The sequence below is a fragment of the Salvelinus fontinalis genome, chromosome 31, assembly GCF_029448725.1.
Source record: "Salvelinus fontinalis isolate EN_2023a chromosome 31, ASM2944872v1, whole genome shotgun sequence".
NCBI classification, from domain to species: domain Eukaryota; kingdom Metazoa; phylum Chordata; class Actinopteri; order Salmoniformes; family Salmonidae; genus Salvelinus; species Salvelinus fontinalis.
The window spans coordinates 42,599,381-42,619,369 of record NC_074695.1 but is presented as its reverse complement, the minus strand read 5'-3'; the positions used below and the strand labels follow the sequence as shown (position 1 = coordinate 42,619,369).

At 42.4% G+C, this 19,989-nt stretch overlaps 1 protein-coding gene across 1 annotated transcript in view; it reads right to left on the bottom strand.

The window, feature by feature from the left end:
- Nucleotides 1-1,498: 1,498 nt before the first annotated feature.
- The window catches only part of LOC129830299 (oxysterol-binding protein-related protein 2-like), a 30,119-nt gene continuing 11,628 nt past the window's right edge, over nt 1,499-19,989 (bottom strand). Inside the window, exons 2-14 of the mRNA XM_055892777.1 lie at nt 17,366-17,553; nt 16,412-16,535; nt 15,975-16,050; nt 15,673-15,807; nt 15,485-15,582; nt 15,040-15,222; nt 14,719-14,826; nt 14,282-14,371; nt 13,771-13,894; nt 9,052-9,177; nt 4,947-5,070; nt 4,593-4,683; nt 1,499-4,371 (exon numbers count right to left, since the gene is read on the bottom strand). Of these exons, the coding sequence (XP_055748752.1) occupies nt 4,269-4,371; nt 4,593-4,683; nt 4,947-5,070; nt 9,052-9,177; nt 13,771-13,894; nt 14,282-14,371; nt 14,719-14,826; nt 15,040-15,222; nt 15,485-15,582; nt 15,673-15,807; nt 15,975-16,050; nt 16,412-16,535; nt 17,366-17,402 (1,419 nt within the window). The 5' untranslated portion in view covers nt 17,403-17,553 and the 3' untranslated portion in view covers nt 1,499-4,268. The remainder of the gene's footprint in view (nt 4,372-4,592; nt 4,684-4,946; nt 5,071-9,051; nt 9,178-13,770; nt 13,895-14,281; nt 14,372-14,718; nt 14,827-15,039; nt 15,223-15,484; nt 15,583-15,672; nt 15,808-15,974; nt 16,051-16,411; nt 16,536-17,365; nt 17,554-19,989) is intronic.

The following is a 19,989-nucleotide window of genomic DNA, read 5'->3' as shown; positions in this document are numbered from 1 at the left end:
TTACAGTCCATAAAAATCATGCTGGCCATTCCTTAGAAAACCTTTCACTTCCTCCATACTACTGGTAGACCACAATGATCAAGTTTAAATGTCAGAGGCATAGATAAACCTAATTTGAAGTGAAAAAAGGAAGAATTTGGCATGGGTCCTCAAAACGTTCTACAGCTGCACCATCGAGAGCATCCTGACTAGTTGCATCACTGCTTGGTATGGCAACTGCTCAGCCTCAGACCGCAAGGCACTACAGAGGGTAGTGCGTACGTCCCAGTATATCACTGGGGCCAAGTTTTCTGCCATCCAGCCACTCTAGTCATTGACTGTTCTCTCTGCTACCTCACGGCAAACGGTAGCAGAGCACCAAGTCTAGGTCCAAAAGGCTTCGTAACATCTTCTACTCCCAAGCCATAAGACTGAACAGCTAATCAAATGGCTACCCAGACTATTTGCATTGTCCACCCCATTTAAATTTGACTCATTTAAAAAAAACTGTTGTATTCGGCACATGTGACAAATAACATTTGATTTGAATTAAAAGGAAAGATTCTCCCATTTTGAATGTTATATCATACTTGTGCATATCAAAACATGAAATGACCCTCTGGGGAATCGATAGAACATTGCTCAGTGATGTACAAATTCGATATCACATTCAAAATGGATGAATCTTTCCTTTTGAGTTTATTGACAGAAGTTCACTTAATGTTCAATATTATTGTCAAATAAAAAAAAGCATGTAGTTAAACTATAATTAGGATTTCATTAGATGTTGCCCATAAAGTAGCAAGCTGTCCAAAGTACAGAAATTACACAAATATTCCCGTCTCAAAATAAAACATCTGGAATAATGTTCTTGCCAAAGGTTTGTTTAAATACTTTAAAAAATAAATTGCACAAAAAATGCTATTTGCTTGTGATTCCACTGTACTAAACACCTCTGAGACACAGGGGAAAAGATTTGAATGTCAAGGATTTTCAACTTGCAGAGGATTTTCAAAATGGTCAAACGCTATATACAAAGTGTACAAAACATGAGGAACATCTTCCTAATATTGAGTTGCACCCCGTTTTCACCCTCAGAACAGCCTCAATTCATCAGGGCATGGACCCTACAAGGTGTCGAAAGCATTCCACATGGATGCTGGCCTATGTTGACTCCAATGCAGTTGTGTCAAGTTGGCTGGATGTCCTTTGGGTGGTGGACCATTCTTGATAGACATGGGAAACTGTTGTGCCTGCCACCATACCCCGTTCAAAGGGCACTTAAATCTGTCTTGCCCACAAACAATTGTCTCAAGGCTTAAAATAATTATTTAACCTGTCTCCTCCACTTCATCTACAATGATTGACGTGAATTTTAACAAGTGACATCAATAAGGGATCATAGACTGACCAGGAAAATCCAGGTGAAAGCCATGTCATGGAAAGACAGACTGAGTGCACAAATCATTAGGAATGTCAGTGTATAAGCTACTCTTACACAAATAAACACCACACAAAGTAAGTTAAAATCTACTTTTTTTTTTAATGTTGGTGCATTAGTCTTAAAGTTGCTAGCTAACAAATTAGAATTGGATGAAATGTGTGTGGACACAACCAGAAGTAGTGATCAGTTTTACATACATTTCCTGTACACACGGTGAAAACGGACACTTCTTCTGACCTAAACATTTCAAAGTGTTATTGACAATAATAAAGTACCGTATAGAGAGATAGGTTAGAAAAACAAATGGGTCAAAAACACTGATCTGATGAACCTAAAAACACCTTAAATATTAAATGAAATAAAAGGTAAAAAGAAAAAAAATTAAAAAAAGAGGGCGGAAAATTGGCTTACTTAAATTTAGGCACTAAGCATAACCATGGAAAAAAACGTAACAATCAACCTAAGACACAACGCAAGGCTTCTTGGTTCGCTGTATCTTTTTGCCACATTCCGTTGCCCGTTTCTCAAACCACCAGCAATTCCACACAAAAAAAGACAGTTGCTAAAGCAATTGACGTCATTTTGTGACATGTCAGGCTAAATGAAAAAAAATAACTAAATAAGTAGCAAATTGGGGCGAGAGAGGCACAAATACTCAGTCAAGATCAAATTGCTCTAAACTGTCGATTCATCTTTACACTCCTTACTTAGAAACTCTACGATGGTGATCCACAGACCAAATGGACACAATCACTTATGAGATCGGCTCATCTACAGTCAAGTAAGCTGCCAATACAGTCATCTAAATGTCGGTTTGCCTGCCGGTGACAAAACTAAAGTATTTATGTGTACTATTATACATGTAAAGGTATACAGAGACACTAAGCGCTATTGGTTGCTTGCATAGATTTTGGCTGCCGTTTCAAATGCACAGTAACATGGTAATTCCAAACTAAATAACCCTACATTTCAATATCGTATCACGTCAAGAGATTCAGTTTGGACTCACATGAAGAGCATTCCCAATGGTCAACATGACATGTTTTACTAGACAGACACTAGAGGCGTCTGCTGCTTTGAAAGTCCTCCAGAGCAGAAACGCGTTGGTTTACACTTTGATTCATGCAGATCTAATCTACAAGGCTAAATGTTTACCACAGTACAATTAACTACACATGAACACCCACCCCCCCCAAAAAAATAAAAATATATATATATACCCCTATCGTACATTGCATGAGTGCGAATATTTCTGTAAAAAATAAAAAAAGTCTCTTATAAATAAGAACTTACACATAATGGCTCGTCATTGTGAAAGAGATTGGTGATGTGAGAGTGTGTGGTTTAAAGCCACAAAGAGTTCCTAGGCAACAATATGCTTACAAGGGAAGCTGGTAATATTACACAATGACTTCTACTTCATATCGGCTATAATTCCATTCAATTCCAAATTCACTTTGACCTGGTTGGACACTATTATGACAATTGGCTAGCTATATTTATAAAAGTAGGTATTTACATACATGTATATCTTACATGAAAAAGGCTTTATCATGCTCTGGCGATAACTAGTATTTAGTTCTTGAGGTAACAATTATCAATTCATTTATTCATAGCCAATGACTGCACAGCAAACCACCCTTGCCAGTTATACCTGTAGTTAAAAGGAACCATATGGCTTAAGATTCTGTACAAATCACTACAGTCATTCATACACACTCACACACCCAGAGCCACACATGCACACTCTAGTGGAGGCTAGTGGGAGGAGCTATAGGAGAACGGGCTCATTGTAATGTCTGGAATGGAGTCAAACGTGATTTCCAAATGCTCGACGTGTTTGATACCGTTCCATTAATCCCAGTCCAGCCATTACAATGAGCTCTTCCTCCTATAGCTCCTCCCACCAGCCTCCTCTGGTACCCATTATACTCTTCTTATAATCTTATTAACGCTCATTGTTATTGCCTTACTGATGATTACGAGAACACTCTAAATTGACTGACTAGGTAAACAACGGCAGCCGGGCCGATCGTACGGTAGGTCCACCGCCACAGAGCTAGGGGTCGCTAACACTGTTAGCTAGCTAGCCAAAAGCCATGCAGAAGAGTAACAAAAGGAATATTTTGTGATGGGGGAATTACTAGCCGACTGCCTGAATCAGGGGCTGTATTCACAGACTGAGCAGTGGCCAATGTGGCTAGATGTGTGTGATTAGCCGATATGGTCATATGATCATTCTTCTTCTCTATACATACAGGTTACATTACAGTGATGAGAAGCTTGCCCTCTGGACGTATATAGGGGACAGCCAGACCTGGGCAGAATACTCCAGGTGTGCTTTGTTTAGCTTGACAGGCGCAATGGAACCAATGGAATAATTCCAAAAGTGCAAACTCCACATGCCAATCAATTTAAATCAAGCTCAAGTATTTTGAATATTTGAAATAGGTATTCAACCCAGGTCTGATAGGGAGGAGGGAGGGGTACCCACAATGCACTCCTGTTCAAGAACTAGTCTCCTCCAGACTCACAGTCTCTGTTCATGTCTGCTTCCGCTTGTGCTGCCACCAACATGTCCCAAAGAATCTCCAAACCAGTTATCAGTCAAAGGAGCATTCACATCCCTGATTTCACCGTTGACTGTTCCCTTTCATCACTGTCAGGAGACTGGGGAGGGGAGGGTTGTGCTAACACAGACGCATGTGTTGTACAAGGACAGGCTATCGGCGCTTCAGAGTTCCAACGGGAGACCGTGTGGTGCTTAGAACAGGGGCGTGCCAGGGGACTGGCGGGGGGGGGTTTGAAGGGGTGGTTCAGCAGGTGTTCATAGAACCCCCCAGGATCAGTAGATATCAGGAAGGTCAGCGTATTTCCTATCAAAGTAGCCCCCTGTGTAGAGCCAGTCCTGAGAGGACGTGTAGGGGTTTGTACCTGACTGGAACCATCTGGAAGACACGATAAAACACAATTATGGTTTACTTTAAAAAATATACACAATACACATACATATACATATATATATATACACATATACATATACATATATATGTATACATATACATATATACACACACACATATATTTTACACACACAACTGTTTAGCTTATTGTTATGTATTTTACGAAAAAAAAGTATCTTGAAATGCGAGGACGCCTAAGTTTTCACCGAGTGGCCCATTCCTCCTCATCCTTGGAACGGTCTTTCTGCGTCGACCTCTGTTTCTCCTCTAGCCTCGCCTTCTCTCGACTGGCTTGATCTGCACAAACAAGAACATAGGACCACTGTATTATTCTGTAATTAAAAGCTGACAGCCCTAACTTCAATAAACCAGCCTCTAATACTTTGGCTATGTGGATATTTTACTGTTCAATGGCTTTTAACACCCCCCCCCCCCCACACACACACACCAAGAAAATAAATCTGAACACAAATAGGACATGTGAATGCACCACCCAAAGGGAATGCTAGAGGGCAGCATCGTCTAGCAAGTGTGGGGATGTAGCAGAAAGACTTCATTACCCATGTCTCCGTTCTCCATGGCTCTGATGTCGGGCCGCAGGCGGCAGTCTGTGGGGGCCAGGGTGGCCTGCATACCAGGCTCCAGCTCATTCAGCGACATGGCAAAGTTAGTGAAGTTATACATCTGGAAAAACAAGATCCTACAGAATTAACACCATCAAAATCGATGAGTGTGTGTGTGTATAAACGTAATAAGTAGGAGTGCTTCAGGTATTCCAGAACAACCACAGGTGCTCTTGGAAGGGAATAGTAATTGAAAAGAAAAAGGCAAGATTATAACCACAAATGGGTACTGAGTAGAGGTCGACCGATTAAATGGCCGATTTCAAGTTTTCATAACAATCGGTAATCGGTATTTTTGGACACCGAATTGCAGATGTTTTAAAAATACATATTTTTTTACACCTTTATTTAACTAGGCAAGTCAGTTAAGAACACATTCTTATTTTCAATGACGGCCTAGGAACGGTGGGTTAACTGCCTTGTTCAGGGGCAGAAGGACAGATTTTTACCTTGTCCGCTCGGGGATTCGTTTTTGCAACCTTTCGGTTACTAATCCAACGCTCTAACCAACTGCCTTACATTGCACTTCACGAGGAGCCTGCGTGGCAGGCTGACTACCTGTTACGCGAGGGCAGCAAGAAGCCATGGTAAGTTGCTAGCTAGCATTAAACTTATCTTATAAAAAACAATCAATCTTAACATAATCACTGGTTAACTACACATGGTTGATGATATTACTAGTTTATCTAGCGTGTCCTGCGCTGCATATAATCGATGCGCCTACTTCGACAAACGGTGAGCATTTAACAAGCACATTTGCGAAAAAAGCACAGTCGTTGCACCAATGTACCTAACCATAAACATCCATGCCTTTCTTTAAATCAATACACAAGTATATATTTTTAAACCTGCATATTTAGTTAATATTGCCTGCTAACATGAATTTCTTATAACTAGGGAAATTGTCGCGTTACGTGCACGCAGTCAGGGTATATGCAGCAGTTTGGGCCGCCTGGCTCATTGCGAACTGTGTGAAGTCCATTTATTCCTAACAAAGGCCGTAATTAATTTGCCAGAATTGTACATAATGACATAACATTGAAGGTTGTACAATGTAACAGCAATATTCAGAGACTTTAGAGACTAGATAAAATACAGAACGGTTCTGCATTTCACTGAAAGAAACGTTTTGTTTTCGAAATGATAGTTTCCGGATTCGACCATTTTAATGACCAAAGGCTCGTATTTCTGTGTGTTATTATGTTATAATGAATTCTATGATTTGATAGAGCAGTCTGACTGGGCGATGGTAGGCACCAGAATGCTCATAAGCATTCATTCAAACAGCACTTTCGTGCGTTTGCCAGCAGCTCTTCGCAATGCTTCAAGCATTGAGCTGTTTATGACTTCAAGCCTATCAACTCCCAAGATTAGGCTGGTGTAACCGATGTGAAATGGCTAGCAAGTTAGCGGGGTGCGCGCTAATAGCGTTTCAAACGTCACTCGCTCTGAGACTTGGAGTAGTTGTTCCCCTTGCTCTGCATGGGTAACACTGCCCTCGAGGGTGGCTGTTGTCAATGTGTTCCTGGTTCGAGCCCAGGTAGGAGCGAGGAGAGGGATGGAAGCTATACTGTTACACTGGCAATACTAAAGTGCCTATAAGAACATCCAATAGTCAAAGGTATATGAAATACAAATCGTATAGACAGAAATAGTCCTATAATAACTACAACCTAAAACTTCTTACCTGGGAATATTGAAGACGCATGTTAAAAGGAACCACCAGATTTCATATGTTCTCATGTTCTGAGCAAGGAACTTAAAACGTTAGCTTTCTTACATGGCACATATTGCACTTTTACTTTCTTCTCCAACACTTTGCTTTTGCATTATTTAAACCAAATTGAACATGTTTCATTATATATTTGAGGCTAAATTGATTTTATTGATGTATTATATTAAGTTAAAATAAGTGTTCATTCAGCATTGTTATAATTGTCATTATTCCAAATAAATAAAATGTAAATTTTTAAAAACGACCGATTAAATCGGTATCGGCTTTTTTTGGTCCTCCAATAATCGGTATCGGTATCCAATAATCATAATCGGTCGACCTCTAGTACGAGTCCAGGCACTCGTGTGGGTTTGAAAATTAAAAAACCTTCATTTATGGGCCAAGACATAAAATACACAAACGGGTATCGGCTTAGGCCTTCATCAGCGTGTGGAGGAGAAGCATCTAAATATCCTCGACACACCTGTGCCTAGGTGATCACAGGTAATTGATCTACTGGCCACTAGGGACCGGCATAAGAAACAGCACATCAAAACACATTACGTGTCATAAGCAAAGAAAACAGCAACAAATGTTATATTACAGTCGTGGCCAAAGGTTGAGAATGACATAAATATTATTTTTCACAAAGTCTGCTGCCTCAGTTTGCATGACGGCAATTTGCATATACCTCAGAATGTTATGAAGAGTGATCCGATGAATTGCCATGCAAATGAGTGATCCCTCTTTGCCATGCAAATGAACTGAATTGCCATTGCATTGAATCGCCAACTGAATCGCCACTGCATTTCAGCCCTGCCACAAATGGACCAGCTGACATCATATCAGTGAGTCTCTCATTAACACAGGTGTGAGTGTTGACGAGGACAAGGCTGGAGATCACTCTGTCATGCTGATTGAGTTCGAATAACAGACTGGAAGCTTCAAAAGGAGGGTGGTGCTTGGAATCGTTGTTCTTCCTCTGTCAATCATGGTTACCTGCAAGGAAACACGTGCCGTCATCATTGCTTTGCACAAAAAGAGCTTCACAGGCAAGGATATTGCTGCCAGTAAGATTGCACCTAAATCAACCATTTATCGGATCATCAAGAACTTCAAGGAGAGCGGTTCAATTGTTGTGAAGAAGGTTTCAGGGCACCCAAGGAAGTCAAGCAAGCGCCAGGACGGTCTCCTAAAGTTGATTCAGCTGCGAGATCGGGGCACCACCAGTACAGAGCTTGCTCAGGAATGGCAGCAGGCCGGTGTGAGTGCATCTGCACGCACATTGAGGCGAAGACTTTTGGAGGATGGCCTGGTGTCAAGAAGGGCAGTAAAAAAGCCACTTCTCTCCAGGAAAAACATCAGGGACAGACTGATATTCTGCAAAAGGTACAGGGATTGGACTGCTGAGGACTGGGGTAAAGTCATTTTCTCTGATGAATCCCCTTTCCGATTGTTTGGGGCATCCGGAAAAAAGCTTGTCCAGAGAAGACAAGGTGAGCGCTGCCATCAGTCCTGTGTCATACCAACAGTAAAGCATCCTGAGACCATTCAAGTGTGGGGTTGTTTCTCAGCCAAGGGAGTGGGCTCACTCACAATTTTGCCTAAGAACACAGTCATGAATAAAGAATGGTACCAACACATCCTCCGAGAGCAACTTCTCCCAACCATCCAGGAACAGTTTGGTGACGAACAATGCCTTTTCCAGAATAATGGAGCACCTTGCTATAAGGCAAACGTGATAACTAAGTGGCTCGGGGAACAAAACCTTGATATTTTGGGTCAATGGCCAGGAAACTCCCCAGACCTTAATCCCATTGAGAACTTGTGGTCAATCCTCAAGACGCGGGTGGACAAACAAAACCCCACAAATTCTGACAAACTCCAAGCATTGATTATACAAGAATGGGCTGCCATCAGTCAGGATGTGGCCCAGAAGTTAATTGACAGCATGCCAGGGCAGATGGCAGAGGTCTTGAAAAAGAAGGGTCAACACTGCAAATATTGACTCTTTGCATCAACTTCATGTAATTGTCAATAAAAGCCTTTGACACGTATGAAATGCTTGTAATTATACTTCCGTATTCCATAGTAACATCTGACAAAAATAACGTAAGACACTGAAGCAGCAAACTTTGTGAAAATTAATATTTGTGTCATTCTCAAAACTTTTGGCCACAACTGTAGAATGCAATCAGGGAAAACCAATTTACTGTAGGTAAATGGTAGAAAAATAGTGTGTATGATGTTGGGTATACGCTCAACTTGTATGTGTGAATGAGCATGTGAATGTACCCGTTTCTTTGTTGACACGCCGGCATGCGTTACCTTAGCAGAGTGTTGGGGTCGTGACGATATCCTCCACAGCAGGGTGCTGCCAGGGATCACAGCTACTGTCTCCAAGACCTCAGGCATGTTGTCTGCATCGTCGCTGTCGAACCCCTCAGGCTCCTCCTGTGTACAGATACACACAGACCACACAGGCACGCGCAGACACACGTCTGATATAAATAGCCCTTTTAACAAAATCAAATGAAATGTGTATTTTTCCATATGAATAAAAGCAAAACAAAAACATCAGAAATAACTGGAGGGATGTTTACTTTGTGTACCATGAGCATACTATGTCTACTACAAACAGAATACTGAAATTAACATACAACAATGTTTTGACTGGTTTACTATATGGGTCTTTCTAGAAACTAAATAAATAATCCTGGATCTTGTCGTTGGACAGTTTTCTTTTGGCATCGAGATCTCACAAATGCTTGGGCTCCCGAGTGGCGCAGCGGTCTAAGGCACTGCATCTGAGTGCTAGAGGTGTCACTACATACCCTGGTTCGATTCCAGGCTGTTCCACAGCCGGCCGTGATTGGGAGTGCCACAATTGGCCCAGCGGCGTCCGGGTTTGGCCAGGATTGGCCGTCATTGTAAATAAGAATTTGTGCTTAACTGACTTGCCTAGTTAAATATCATATTGTTTTTTAAACGCACTGTGACTACGTAATATTTACTGTCCATATGTTACGGCGTGAAATCAGTTTATGGGCACACAAATCCAAAATAATGTCTGGGTTAGTAAAAATCAAATGCTTCTAACCGAAAGTCACTTAAAACCCATATCGGTACGGTCATTGACATGGTCCTTCAATAATTATGCAGAACTTGTCGGGTGACAAACAGCTACAGTGCGGGGAAAACGTGTTTGGAAAGAACGGCCAGAATATTTTGGTGTAGCATTCATTACGTCGGTGAAGACAGTTGTGCCGTGATCCACGTTGGATCTAATAGCCCTAGTAAACTGATGTTGATTATGTGTTGTCTGCTTGATTTACAGCAGGGTTTGATTTCACAGAGAAAGTGTCAAGGTAATGACTGCATGTTTTCATACATTTCTGTGCCTCAGGTTTGACAGTTTACTGTGTGCAATTGTGTTGGATAGACTATTGCACAACACCCAACCCTATATTCCTTTACATTATTCTGGATAGTAGAATGACAAATTACATAGTAAACAAGTGGGCTTAAAGTCAACATACAGCATTTAAAAACAGTCCGCAGTAATCCAAATTCATTCAGGGCGTGTAAAATTATATCTATGCTAAATATAAGCCTTCCACAACCATAAGACCCACTTATCAAAATAGTTTAACTATCCTTTTTGCAGTAATCATTGATCTTGCTTTTTATGAAAATGCCCTTTTTGTTACAAATTTAACCAGAACCGTCCACATAGAATTTTCCATGATGACAATGCATTATGGAAAATTAACACCTCTCTCATGCACAAGCCAACTTGCTAATGAGCCAGGGTAGCCTAGTGGTTAGAGCGTTGGACTAGTAACCGAAAGGTTGCAAGTTCAAATCCCCGAGGTGACAAGGTACAAATCTGTCGTTCTGCCCCTGAACAGGCAGTTAACCCACTGTTAACCCACTAGGCCGTCATTGAAAAAAAGAATGTTCTTAACTGACTTGCCTAGTTAAAGGTAAAATACAAATATTTTTAAAATACTTCAAGTCTAGCAAGGGTTGCCATGTCTGTAGGTTTCCTGCCAAATTGGTCTATTCTGAAAACAATGTCGCAGGTGAAAATGTATTGGTCGCGGGTTGCGTTGTTTTGGTCTACTTCTAAATTAAACCGCGGCCACCATGGCATTTCTCTTTTATTTTCAATTTCACTGTGACCTGCTTCTGCTGGCTATCAGACAGTTGCTGAGTGTGTGAGTGTTGGAGGAAGGGTGCATTGGCCGCTCTCTCTCTTGCTCCACTCGTGACCATTTGATCTGAATTAACTGTGCCTCGAATGTGTCAGAAACTAGATTTAAATAATACTACATCGAAATTGTCAAACATGACTGCCGTTTAGCCTATATTTATGCCATTAAAAATAGTCTCATTAGCTACATTTGTCGCCTCTCGTCAGCATTGATGTGGACATGAGGCTGTAGCAAACACGCATACAACCTAGGCTACACTTTCACATGCAGGCTAATTAATTTATGCACATTTATGCAAAATGTATATAAATATTATTATAATGTTGGCTTATTTTTTATGCTTTTTTTAATGTGAATTTATGGCTCAATTGACAGTCTCCTTTTATCTATTTCAGTAGTAGGCTACTCACATGAGTTTTTTTTGTAAATCACTGAATGACCTAGGTCCTGGAGTAGACCCATGTTGGCATATCAAAACATTTCAAATGTAATTTGGGACGGTTCATCATAAGTTTGGGACAATTCTGGGACAGTGATGGAAAAAAGTTAGATTCGAGCCCTGTAGGTAGTAGCAGGCTAGCTAACATTTGCTAGTTGAAGTCTGAGGAACAGATTAACTTCATTACTGACTATCAAATTATAATAGTAGTTATTGATTAATTAGTAGAATAAAACTCTTAATGTACTGGACTCATGATGATCTCCTCTCTCGCTCTCCATCTTGCTACAGAGGGATGGATTACTGGGACGTCGGGCTGGAGCCAAACATGAACTCTAATTTTGTTATGAAATAAAATTTGCCAAAAAGCAAACTTGGGGCTTTTTGATTTTCAGTTTTCATACTCCAGTTGAAAACGTGTTTATTTTTGAGCAATGTGACTTTTATTAACACTTTTAACATTGTGTTTAAGGTTTAACCATTCACTTCTACAGCTCAGATTAAATCATTGTGTGATGAACCAATAGTTTTCCTATTGGATAAACGCGCCAACTCCTCTCTTGCTGTAAAAACATTTTTGGGGGAGTAGTTTTCAGGCCTAGTGGCCGGGTTTTGAGTGGTCATTGGGCTAGAAATTGTAGCTAGCCCTGGCAACCCTGAGACTAGCCAACTTCAGGTGAACTGCTATGAACATACCCTCCTGTGCTTCACCTGTGAACAGCATGCTAGCCTGTTCACTTTGTTTAGATGTTGAAATCAAGTGGTCTACATTTACATTTTTACATTTAAGTCATTTAGCAGACACTCTTATCCAGAGCGACTTACAAATTGGAAAGTTCATACATATTCATCCTGGTCCCCCCGTGGGAATTGAACCCACAACCCTGGCGTTGCAAGCGCCATGCTCTACCAACTGAGCCACACGGGACCTACCTGGCTAACAATATGCTTATTTCTCAGAATGAGAACGAGTTGTCAATTCCTCATATAAATGCTTTTTAAGCTCATTATACATTTATAAAAACACAGACTAAACAGCTAACACATATCACTAAAATGCTGCTAGCCTTAGGCTACTTGGTACCGTAATGTTGTGCCAACAGAAACCCAGCGTTTTTCTAGAATCAATGTTCATTAATACTCCAGTTTAGTAGTCTGCTCAGTGCGTCATTTTGGGAGTCAAGACAAAGAGGGCGTTAGAAAGGTTAAGTTCTCCTCTGTTACAGCAAAATAATGTCTCAATGTGTTTCGGTGTCCATATGACCGATTCTGGTGGACCAAACCACAAGTTTGGTTTGGGGAATGTTTGTTATCAGAGAGCAAGAGGCGATCTCTGTTGTTGTGAGTGGCAGGGGGAGGGGCTTGTTGTGTGTCCTGGAAGGTGCGCACTGCAAAGCACGGAAAGAGCGAGGGAGACGAGACCAAAAAGACATGAGAACAAGCGGACATAAACGCTCATAAAAACAAACCAAAAAACTAGATACTTGCAATACAGGCATTTGGAAATCCGCGCTACTAAATACATTTGAATTAACTCGATATGACGCCAGGCCCTATTCACGATATAATCTGGTGATAAAGTTATGAAATGACAAATTTGAAAGGATATATAGTCCTAGGCCTATGTTGTTGTTCGGTGGAGTTACGGGCTAATTTGGCATCAATTCCCTTTTATTTCTCTAAATACACGAGGAACTGCATAACAATCATTTTCATTTTTGTTTCAAACCATTGATCCACATAAACCATTGTCACACATTGGCCCCATCATTTATAGAAAGACCCATATATAGAACATACATTAGGAGCTACAGACTACCAACAGTGACCTACCGTAGACTACATTTTTTTTTACCTTGACATAACGTCATGGCGTGCTGCCAGAATCATAAGGAAACCAAAATCAGAGGAGAGTTATCAAGAGAAGTAAATGTGTAGGCCTATTTACAATGTGTCAAACAATAAAACACAAGCTATGAAAAACAAAGAGCCGCACACTCCATATCTATAACCTCCCAGTAATTGATTGGGTAAGAAACCACGTTTCGGCACACAGACTATTAGGCTCAATCTGCTTTGGAGAAAAAAAAAACTTGCAGGGAGGTGGACCACTGGGGGCGACCAAGCTATAATGTGTGCAAATAAAGCTCTACGTTAGTATTATGAAATTAATTCTCTGGATTCTGAGGTTTTGATGCGTGTGTGTGTGTGTGTGTGTGTGTGTGTGTGTGTGTGTGTGTGTGTGTGTGTGTGTGTGTGTTTTCCACTGGTTTCCAATTTCTTTCTTTTTTTATGTCGACGATGACATGTATGACTTGTTATATCTTTCCTGCTATTTTTTTAAAAATAAAATACATATCATTTGCTCCATGTCATGAGACGCCCACTCACCGGACTCTTCTGTTTCTTAGAGTCTGCCTTCTTCTCAGCCTTCTTGTTGGACTCGTACGTCTGGGGGTCCATGCTCCACATGCACTCGGTCCACTTCCCATAGATCACACAAAGCTTCTTTTTACTGCCAGGGACAGAGATGGGAGGAGACATCAGCAACCAAATAATGCTGTACTGACAGAGAATGACACTGTGCTACCATTATGTGTCCTGTACGGCTCAGTTGGTAGAGCATTGCACTTTCAACCCCAGGAATGTGGGTCGATTCCCAGGGCCACCCATTCGTAAAATATATGCACGCATGACTAAGTCGCTTTGGAGTCTCCTAAATGGAAGATATTATTTATTATACCCACCAGGGCCGTGTTTAGCAGGGAGAAAACATTCAGAAACCTTACTGAACACGACCCAGGCAAAAGTGTTAGCAAACACTTAACTGGACCAGTGAATTCAGGACCAGAGAAGTAAGCGGTAGTCGGTGTATCAGAATGATGCCAATACCTCCACATACCTCTTGTCCTGAATGTAGCCCTCCACCCTGTGCAGCTCCTTTCCAAACATGCCACACGGCTTGAAGTTCAGCACACACTTATCTCCAGTACTGCTCGGGAGAGAAAGGAACGAGAACAATGAGGAGAAAAGACAAACCATGCTATACCATTACGGCTCAACTACTGTCTTCACTCCATGCCATTATGGCTCAACTACTGTCTGTACAAACACAAATTAAAAGGGCGAATCCTAACTACTACTTAAGACAAATTTTCACTTGGTGTCCCATTGACGTCAATGCATGATTGCAAGTGAACATTTGACTTAAATGGAAGGTAAGATTGACCCCTAAGTCTGCTATGCTGAAAGTGGTGGATATATACACATCTGTATGCCTCCAAACCAGGAATTGAATGTAAAAATAAGATCAACTATAATATCCAGTCCTTCACTCACCTGTGGTTGAGGATTTCTACAGTGCCGTACTGCTCGATCCACAGCTTGCCCAGGATGACATTGTGTACACAGCAGAAAGGGTTGCTCCACGTATAGACCTCACCGTGCCTGGGGAGAGGACGGGAGGAGAGGGGCAGCAAACACAGCCTCAGTGCAATGGACTCACACACAACAAGAGACTTTGTAAAGAAAAATAGGGTTATAGAAGCTGAAGCGGTATTGGCTTTGACAAAGCACAGAAAACAACCAAACAGAACCCCATGACCAGGTATAGATCCAAAAACACCCACCCTACCACCCACCCTCCCACGTTTGACTCACTTGAGGAGCTCTAGTGTGATAGTTCCCTTGGGCTCAGCCTCCACACTCTTGCCCCAGAACTTGAGTTTGGGGTAGATAGAGCCGTGGAAGACAAAGTCCCCGACCAGGCTCTCAGCATGGAAGGCACTGACAGGGGGGTGGTGGCTGACCTGCTCCGAGATCAGCCTGTAGCCCTGGTCCTCTCTGGGGGGGGCGAGAGTAGGCAGGAGAGGAAGTGAAAAGGAGACAAAGATTGTTATCATAGCCTCCTGAAAATAAGGTCAGCAGAGGAAAACAAGTGTTGTTAAATTCATGGTTGAAGGCAGGTAAAGATATCCTATTAAAAAGGCCAATAACATGTGCATTTCTAGTCAAAGACAGGAAGGAACTGTCCAGAGCTACACAGCTTTTTACAACTCGTCTCTGTGTCACTTTGTATGGGAGCGTTGCAGCCCTGACCCCTCACCGCGTTAGTTCATAGGTCTCTCCTAGCAGAGGGTTGAAGGGCTTTCCAGTCCTGTCCCACTGCGACGCCACGGCCGACACGGCAAAAGCAGCTACCGCCTGGGAAGAATGGAGAGGAGGAGTCAGCCACAGGATTCACTGGCTCCCACACAGAGTCTAGTTGTGATCCAGCTACATTCAGTCTCTCACCTGCATGCGCTCTATAGAGTCAGACAGCGAGCAGGCTTTGTTGATGAGGTATGTGTGCTCCATGTACTCTGTGATCCGCTGGAGGAAGCTCAGGGGCTCGTTGAACACGATGGGCATGGTGATCTTGGATAGCTCCTGCACACACACACGCAGAAAATGCGCAAGATAAGAACGCAAAATACTTTCACACAAGTGGGATGAAATCAAACTCACTGGCATAGTAGAGACCCAGAGAACGTCACGGTCTAAAGATACATGTGTGATCACAAAGTGGTTCTTCAGAGATGGTCTGTAGCCCTTACCAGTCCAATGCATTTCTTCAGAATGCCCCACACACTGAAGTTGTTCCTGGAGAACATTGGGGCAGGTAGCGTTGTCCTGAAAGATGTTAGGAGAAAGTCAAAAACACTACACAGAGAGACAACATATTAGTGTCTAGCAGAGAATCCGAGGGAAGGGGAGTCTCCCTATGATGACTATCAGTAATACAGTAGGCGATGGTGGAGGCTGACCTGTCGGGTGTCGTCATCCGGACTGACTGGGTTAGAGTTAAGAGGAGCATGAGAACTGGCCAGTCTTCTACCAGGGTTAAAGCTATTAACAATGTGGAAGGGGTGAGAGAGAGAGACTAATAAAGAAAGAGAGGGCGAAAGCGACAGAAAGCAAGAGAGCGGCGACAGAGAGAAAGAAACAGAGAGAAGACTCGGGAGGAGAGGACACGGCAGGATTCGGAGCGTACCTGCGCTTCCCGATTCCGTTCTCCGGTGACGTGGAGCCGTTGCTCCTCTGGGCGTCGTCGTACACCCCCGCGTCTTTAAAACTGGCCTCCGACGCGCCTTCATACGACTCATCAGAGTCCAAGCCTAACACACATTAAAGGGTTGGCCACAAATTAGGGAAAAGCTATGCTGCACACAACTCACCTTGCCTGACAAGGTTACCTAATATAGAATGATAGAATATGCTCGTATAATAATAAAGTAAACAGTCTTGCAATTAGGCTACAGGTCAAAGCAATGACTACATGAGGGGGAGCCGCAGAACTGACTGCAATATGGACGTGATACACACTGTGACATGACAGCCACTGTCTGACGCTGAACTAAGCATCGGACGCGTGGAAAAGAGAAAAGGTGTGGTGCCCTGTTAACATTTTCAAATAAATAGATTGGGGCCCGAGTCAACCGGAACACCTCTAGCCATGTGATCTGGGATTGATAAGAGGACGAGACGGCACACACGTCTCCACTGCTGCTGATGGCAAAGACAAAATCACGGACGCTGAATAGACCGCTGCGTTACTGAAGCTGTCAGTTAGGCTGCTCAGGTTACAGCATATTGTGTGGCACTGGGCCACAGTGTGAAGTACAGTACGAAGACACCTCTAACTCCTGAGTCCTGACCATGACAGTCGTCAGAGCAACATTCCAAAACACCAAGAGACAAAAAAAATAAATGGGGTCGTGTTCATTAGGTATAAAACAAGATAAAAATGTATTTGAGAACGTTGCTAAAACAAGTAACTTCTCCCATTTCAGAACTTCCACTTTGAACCTGTTGAACAAAAAAAATGTAAACTGTCAATGTTCTCTCCCTCTGTGTGCGTGTTCTCCGACAGGTTTGTGGTTACCTCTGAAGGTCTGGTAAGTCATTCTATTATGTACGTCCCCCCTGTGCGGACAGGGACACCCACCTGTTACGGCGTCGTAGAATTTATCCTCGTTGTTCATTGTACAGGGTCAAAGCCGGACCTCCAGGTGCTATCGGAGAGGGAGGTGAGCCTCTAGAGCATGGTCCCTATAGCGGGCCTCACTGGTCACTGGCACGGCAACTTCCTCCTCCGCAACCACGTCAGGACAGGCAGCAGCTCACACAGCAAACCTGCTGGACACATACTATAAACAGTTCAGGATTGTATTCATTAGTGCACGCCGTAGCAAAATGATTTGCAACAGAAGACAAAAACAAGTACTGGTAGCCCCTCCACGTTTTAGTCAGTTTTTTTTCCCTGTTTGGTGCCAGACCATGAAAGGTCACCACTAATGTCCGCACATCAACAATAGTAACACAACAAGGCAATCTGTTCATCAAACTCCCAGTCATTTCATATCAACACACTCATTCACTCCACCAGGAAATTAAGTCTTCTCCTTAGTGTCCCTCTAGTCCAGCAGTTGTGGTTTCTGGTTAGGAGTGGATCCAGTGAGAGGTTGCCTGCACGGACCGATGAGCCTAAATAAACAGTGCTCCTATTACATAAACAAACGCAGGAGCAAAATGGCTGCCATTTCCTGACGCTCTTCTTTGTTAGTCTCCGTCTATCTGGTGTTAGCCTGAACTCTCTCGCCCTTTCTCTGGGTTAGCCTTACCTGCTGTCTGTGTCTCCTAGCCTCTGGTCTGGGAGGTTTTTCTGGGTGGTGAACTGAGTGTCGGAGGACTAGGGTGGGTGACTGACTGTTCTCAGTGAATGCCTCAAAACACACTCACTGGTGAATTTTGGACTCAACCCCGATCGACAAGCGAGGAGAAGCCGTGTTGGTGTAGGCCCTGTGCTCCACGCCATATGAAAGTGTGTATGGCGGTATATGACGGTGGTATTTTTTAAATACATTTCTGCATAATAAAAGCTCTAAATGTGTCGTCTTATGATCCTAGGACCGCGAAGGACAATTCCATTTTTTGCCCAACTCCACTTGCAGATGTTTAAATCTTCCTGCCACAGTGGCTGGTGGACCAAAAGGAGAGAGACTGTTTGGGTATCAATGTTTCTATAGCGCTCATATGACTGCAGAGTTTGCAAAACAAATGGCCACTGGATTGATGCAAATACTCATCATATCATTCTGCCAGGAAGGCATATGTTACTTTGTAGTTAACAATGAATTGAGAAAGAAAGGTAGTCATTAGCATAAGTGGTAGACACGAGGACTGCACACACACAGACAGGGGCTTTCTCGTTGCCTCTTCAGAAAGTTGCAGGAAACACAAATCACTGACGCATTCTGTACCAAGTCTTACGATAAACTTCAGCAAATAAATGACATGTTCAATACATTTAGTTGATTCCCGACTAAGGTCAATAGATTTTGGAAAATTCCGTTTGAATACCTGGATTCCGCGAGGGCCCTAATTATTACAGATGGACAAGAATGAGGCGCTCCACTACATATTGTTCCTGCAGTGATGATTCACCCTCTTCATTGAATGTTTTTAGACTTTATCGGCAGATAATCGCCAAAAAGACTAGGCCTGCCAGTAGCATATGCAAATTATGGAGCCAAATAAACAGTGCTCTATCGGTAGGCTACACTGACTGATGAGTCGCTCACTTTAGCGACACTATCTGGCAAGCTCCGACATCCTAGTTAAGGAAACCTAGGAAATCATTTGGTTTACTTGTCCCAATGCGATACCATGGATTTAAGTAACACATTCTAAAAACATAATTCCACTTTGACATTATGGGGTGTTGTGTGTAAGCCAGTGACAAAAATCTAAAATGTAATTCATTTGGAATTCAGGCTGTAACACAACTAAATGTGGAATCAGTCAAGGGGTAAGAATACTTTCTGAAGGCACGGTACAACCACGTTGCATGATTTATGAGTGGCAAAGTGATATAGCGGATCGACTTTATTCAGACAGTTCGACAACTTTTAAAAACTAGTCAACACTTGCTGTTCAGTTGTCAATCAAAAGCACAGTAAATAGCATACTATGCGCCACGACTCCACATAGCTGGCTAAAGTGAACCACAAAAGAAAATAAATGAAATGTGCCAGAAAACAATAATTACGCTAATTTTGACTCATCGTTCCCACATACATTACACGGGAAGTGTAAAAGAGCATCGTGCTCTCTCCCTCCTCCGTGTAAAGACATTTGACTGCAACCAACCACAGTGCACACAAATTGTCCGGGGAGGCTGGACATCGCTCGCTTTGTGACTGACAGACCCCTTATCCTATCAACAGATTTCTAGAAAATGCATATCGAATCATTCTAGGGGGGATAGGGCTCGACGGACTGGCGAATTAAAACTTTTAAACGAAAAGTAGCCTAGTTAATATGAAGTGGAAAAAGTAGCCGGCTGAAAACGAGTCTGTAACCGGCTGATTAGCCGACGGCCGGCGCTGAACGGAAAATAATGCAAGATGGCGGCAAACACATTCTAAGTGGTTTTAATGGGCTTTCTCTATTCTGATTTGCTTTATACAAAACTAAACTAGGACAAAACTGACAGTGAAGAAGCACTGTATTAACATAAATCGTTATCTATACGATATTGTACAAATCTATACCAGTATACCTTAAAAT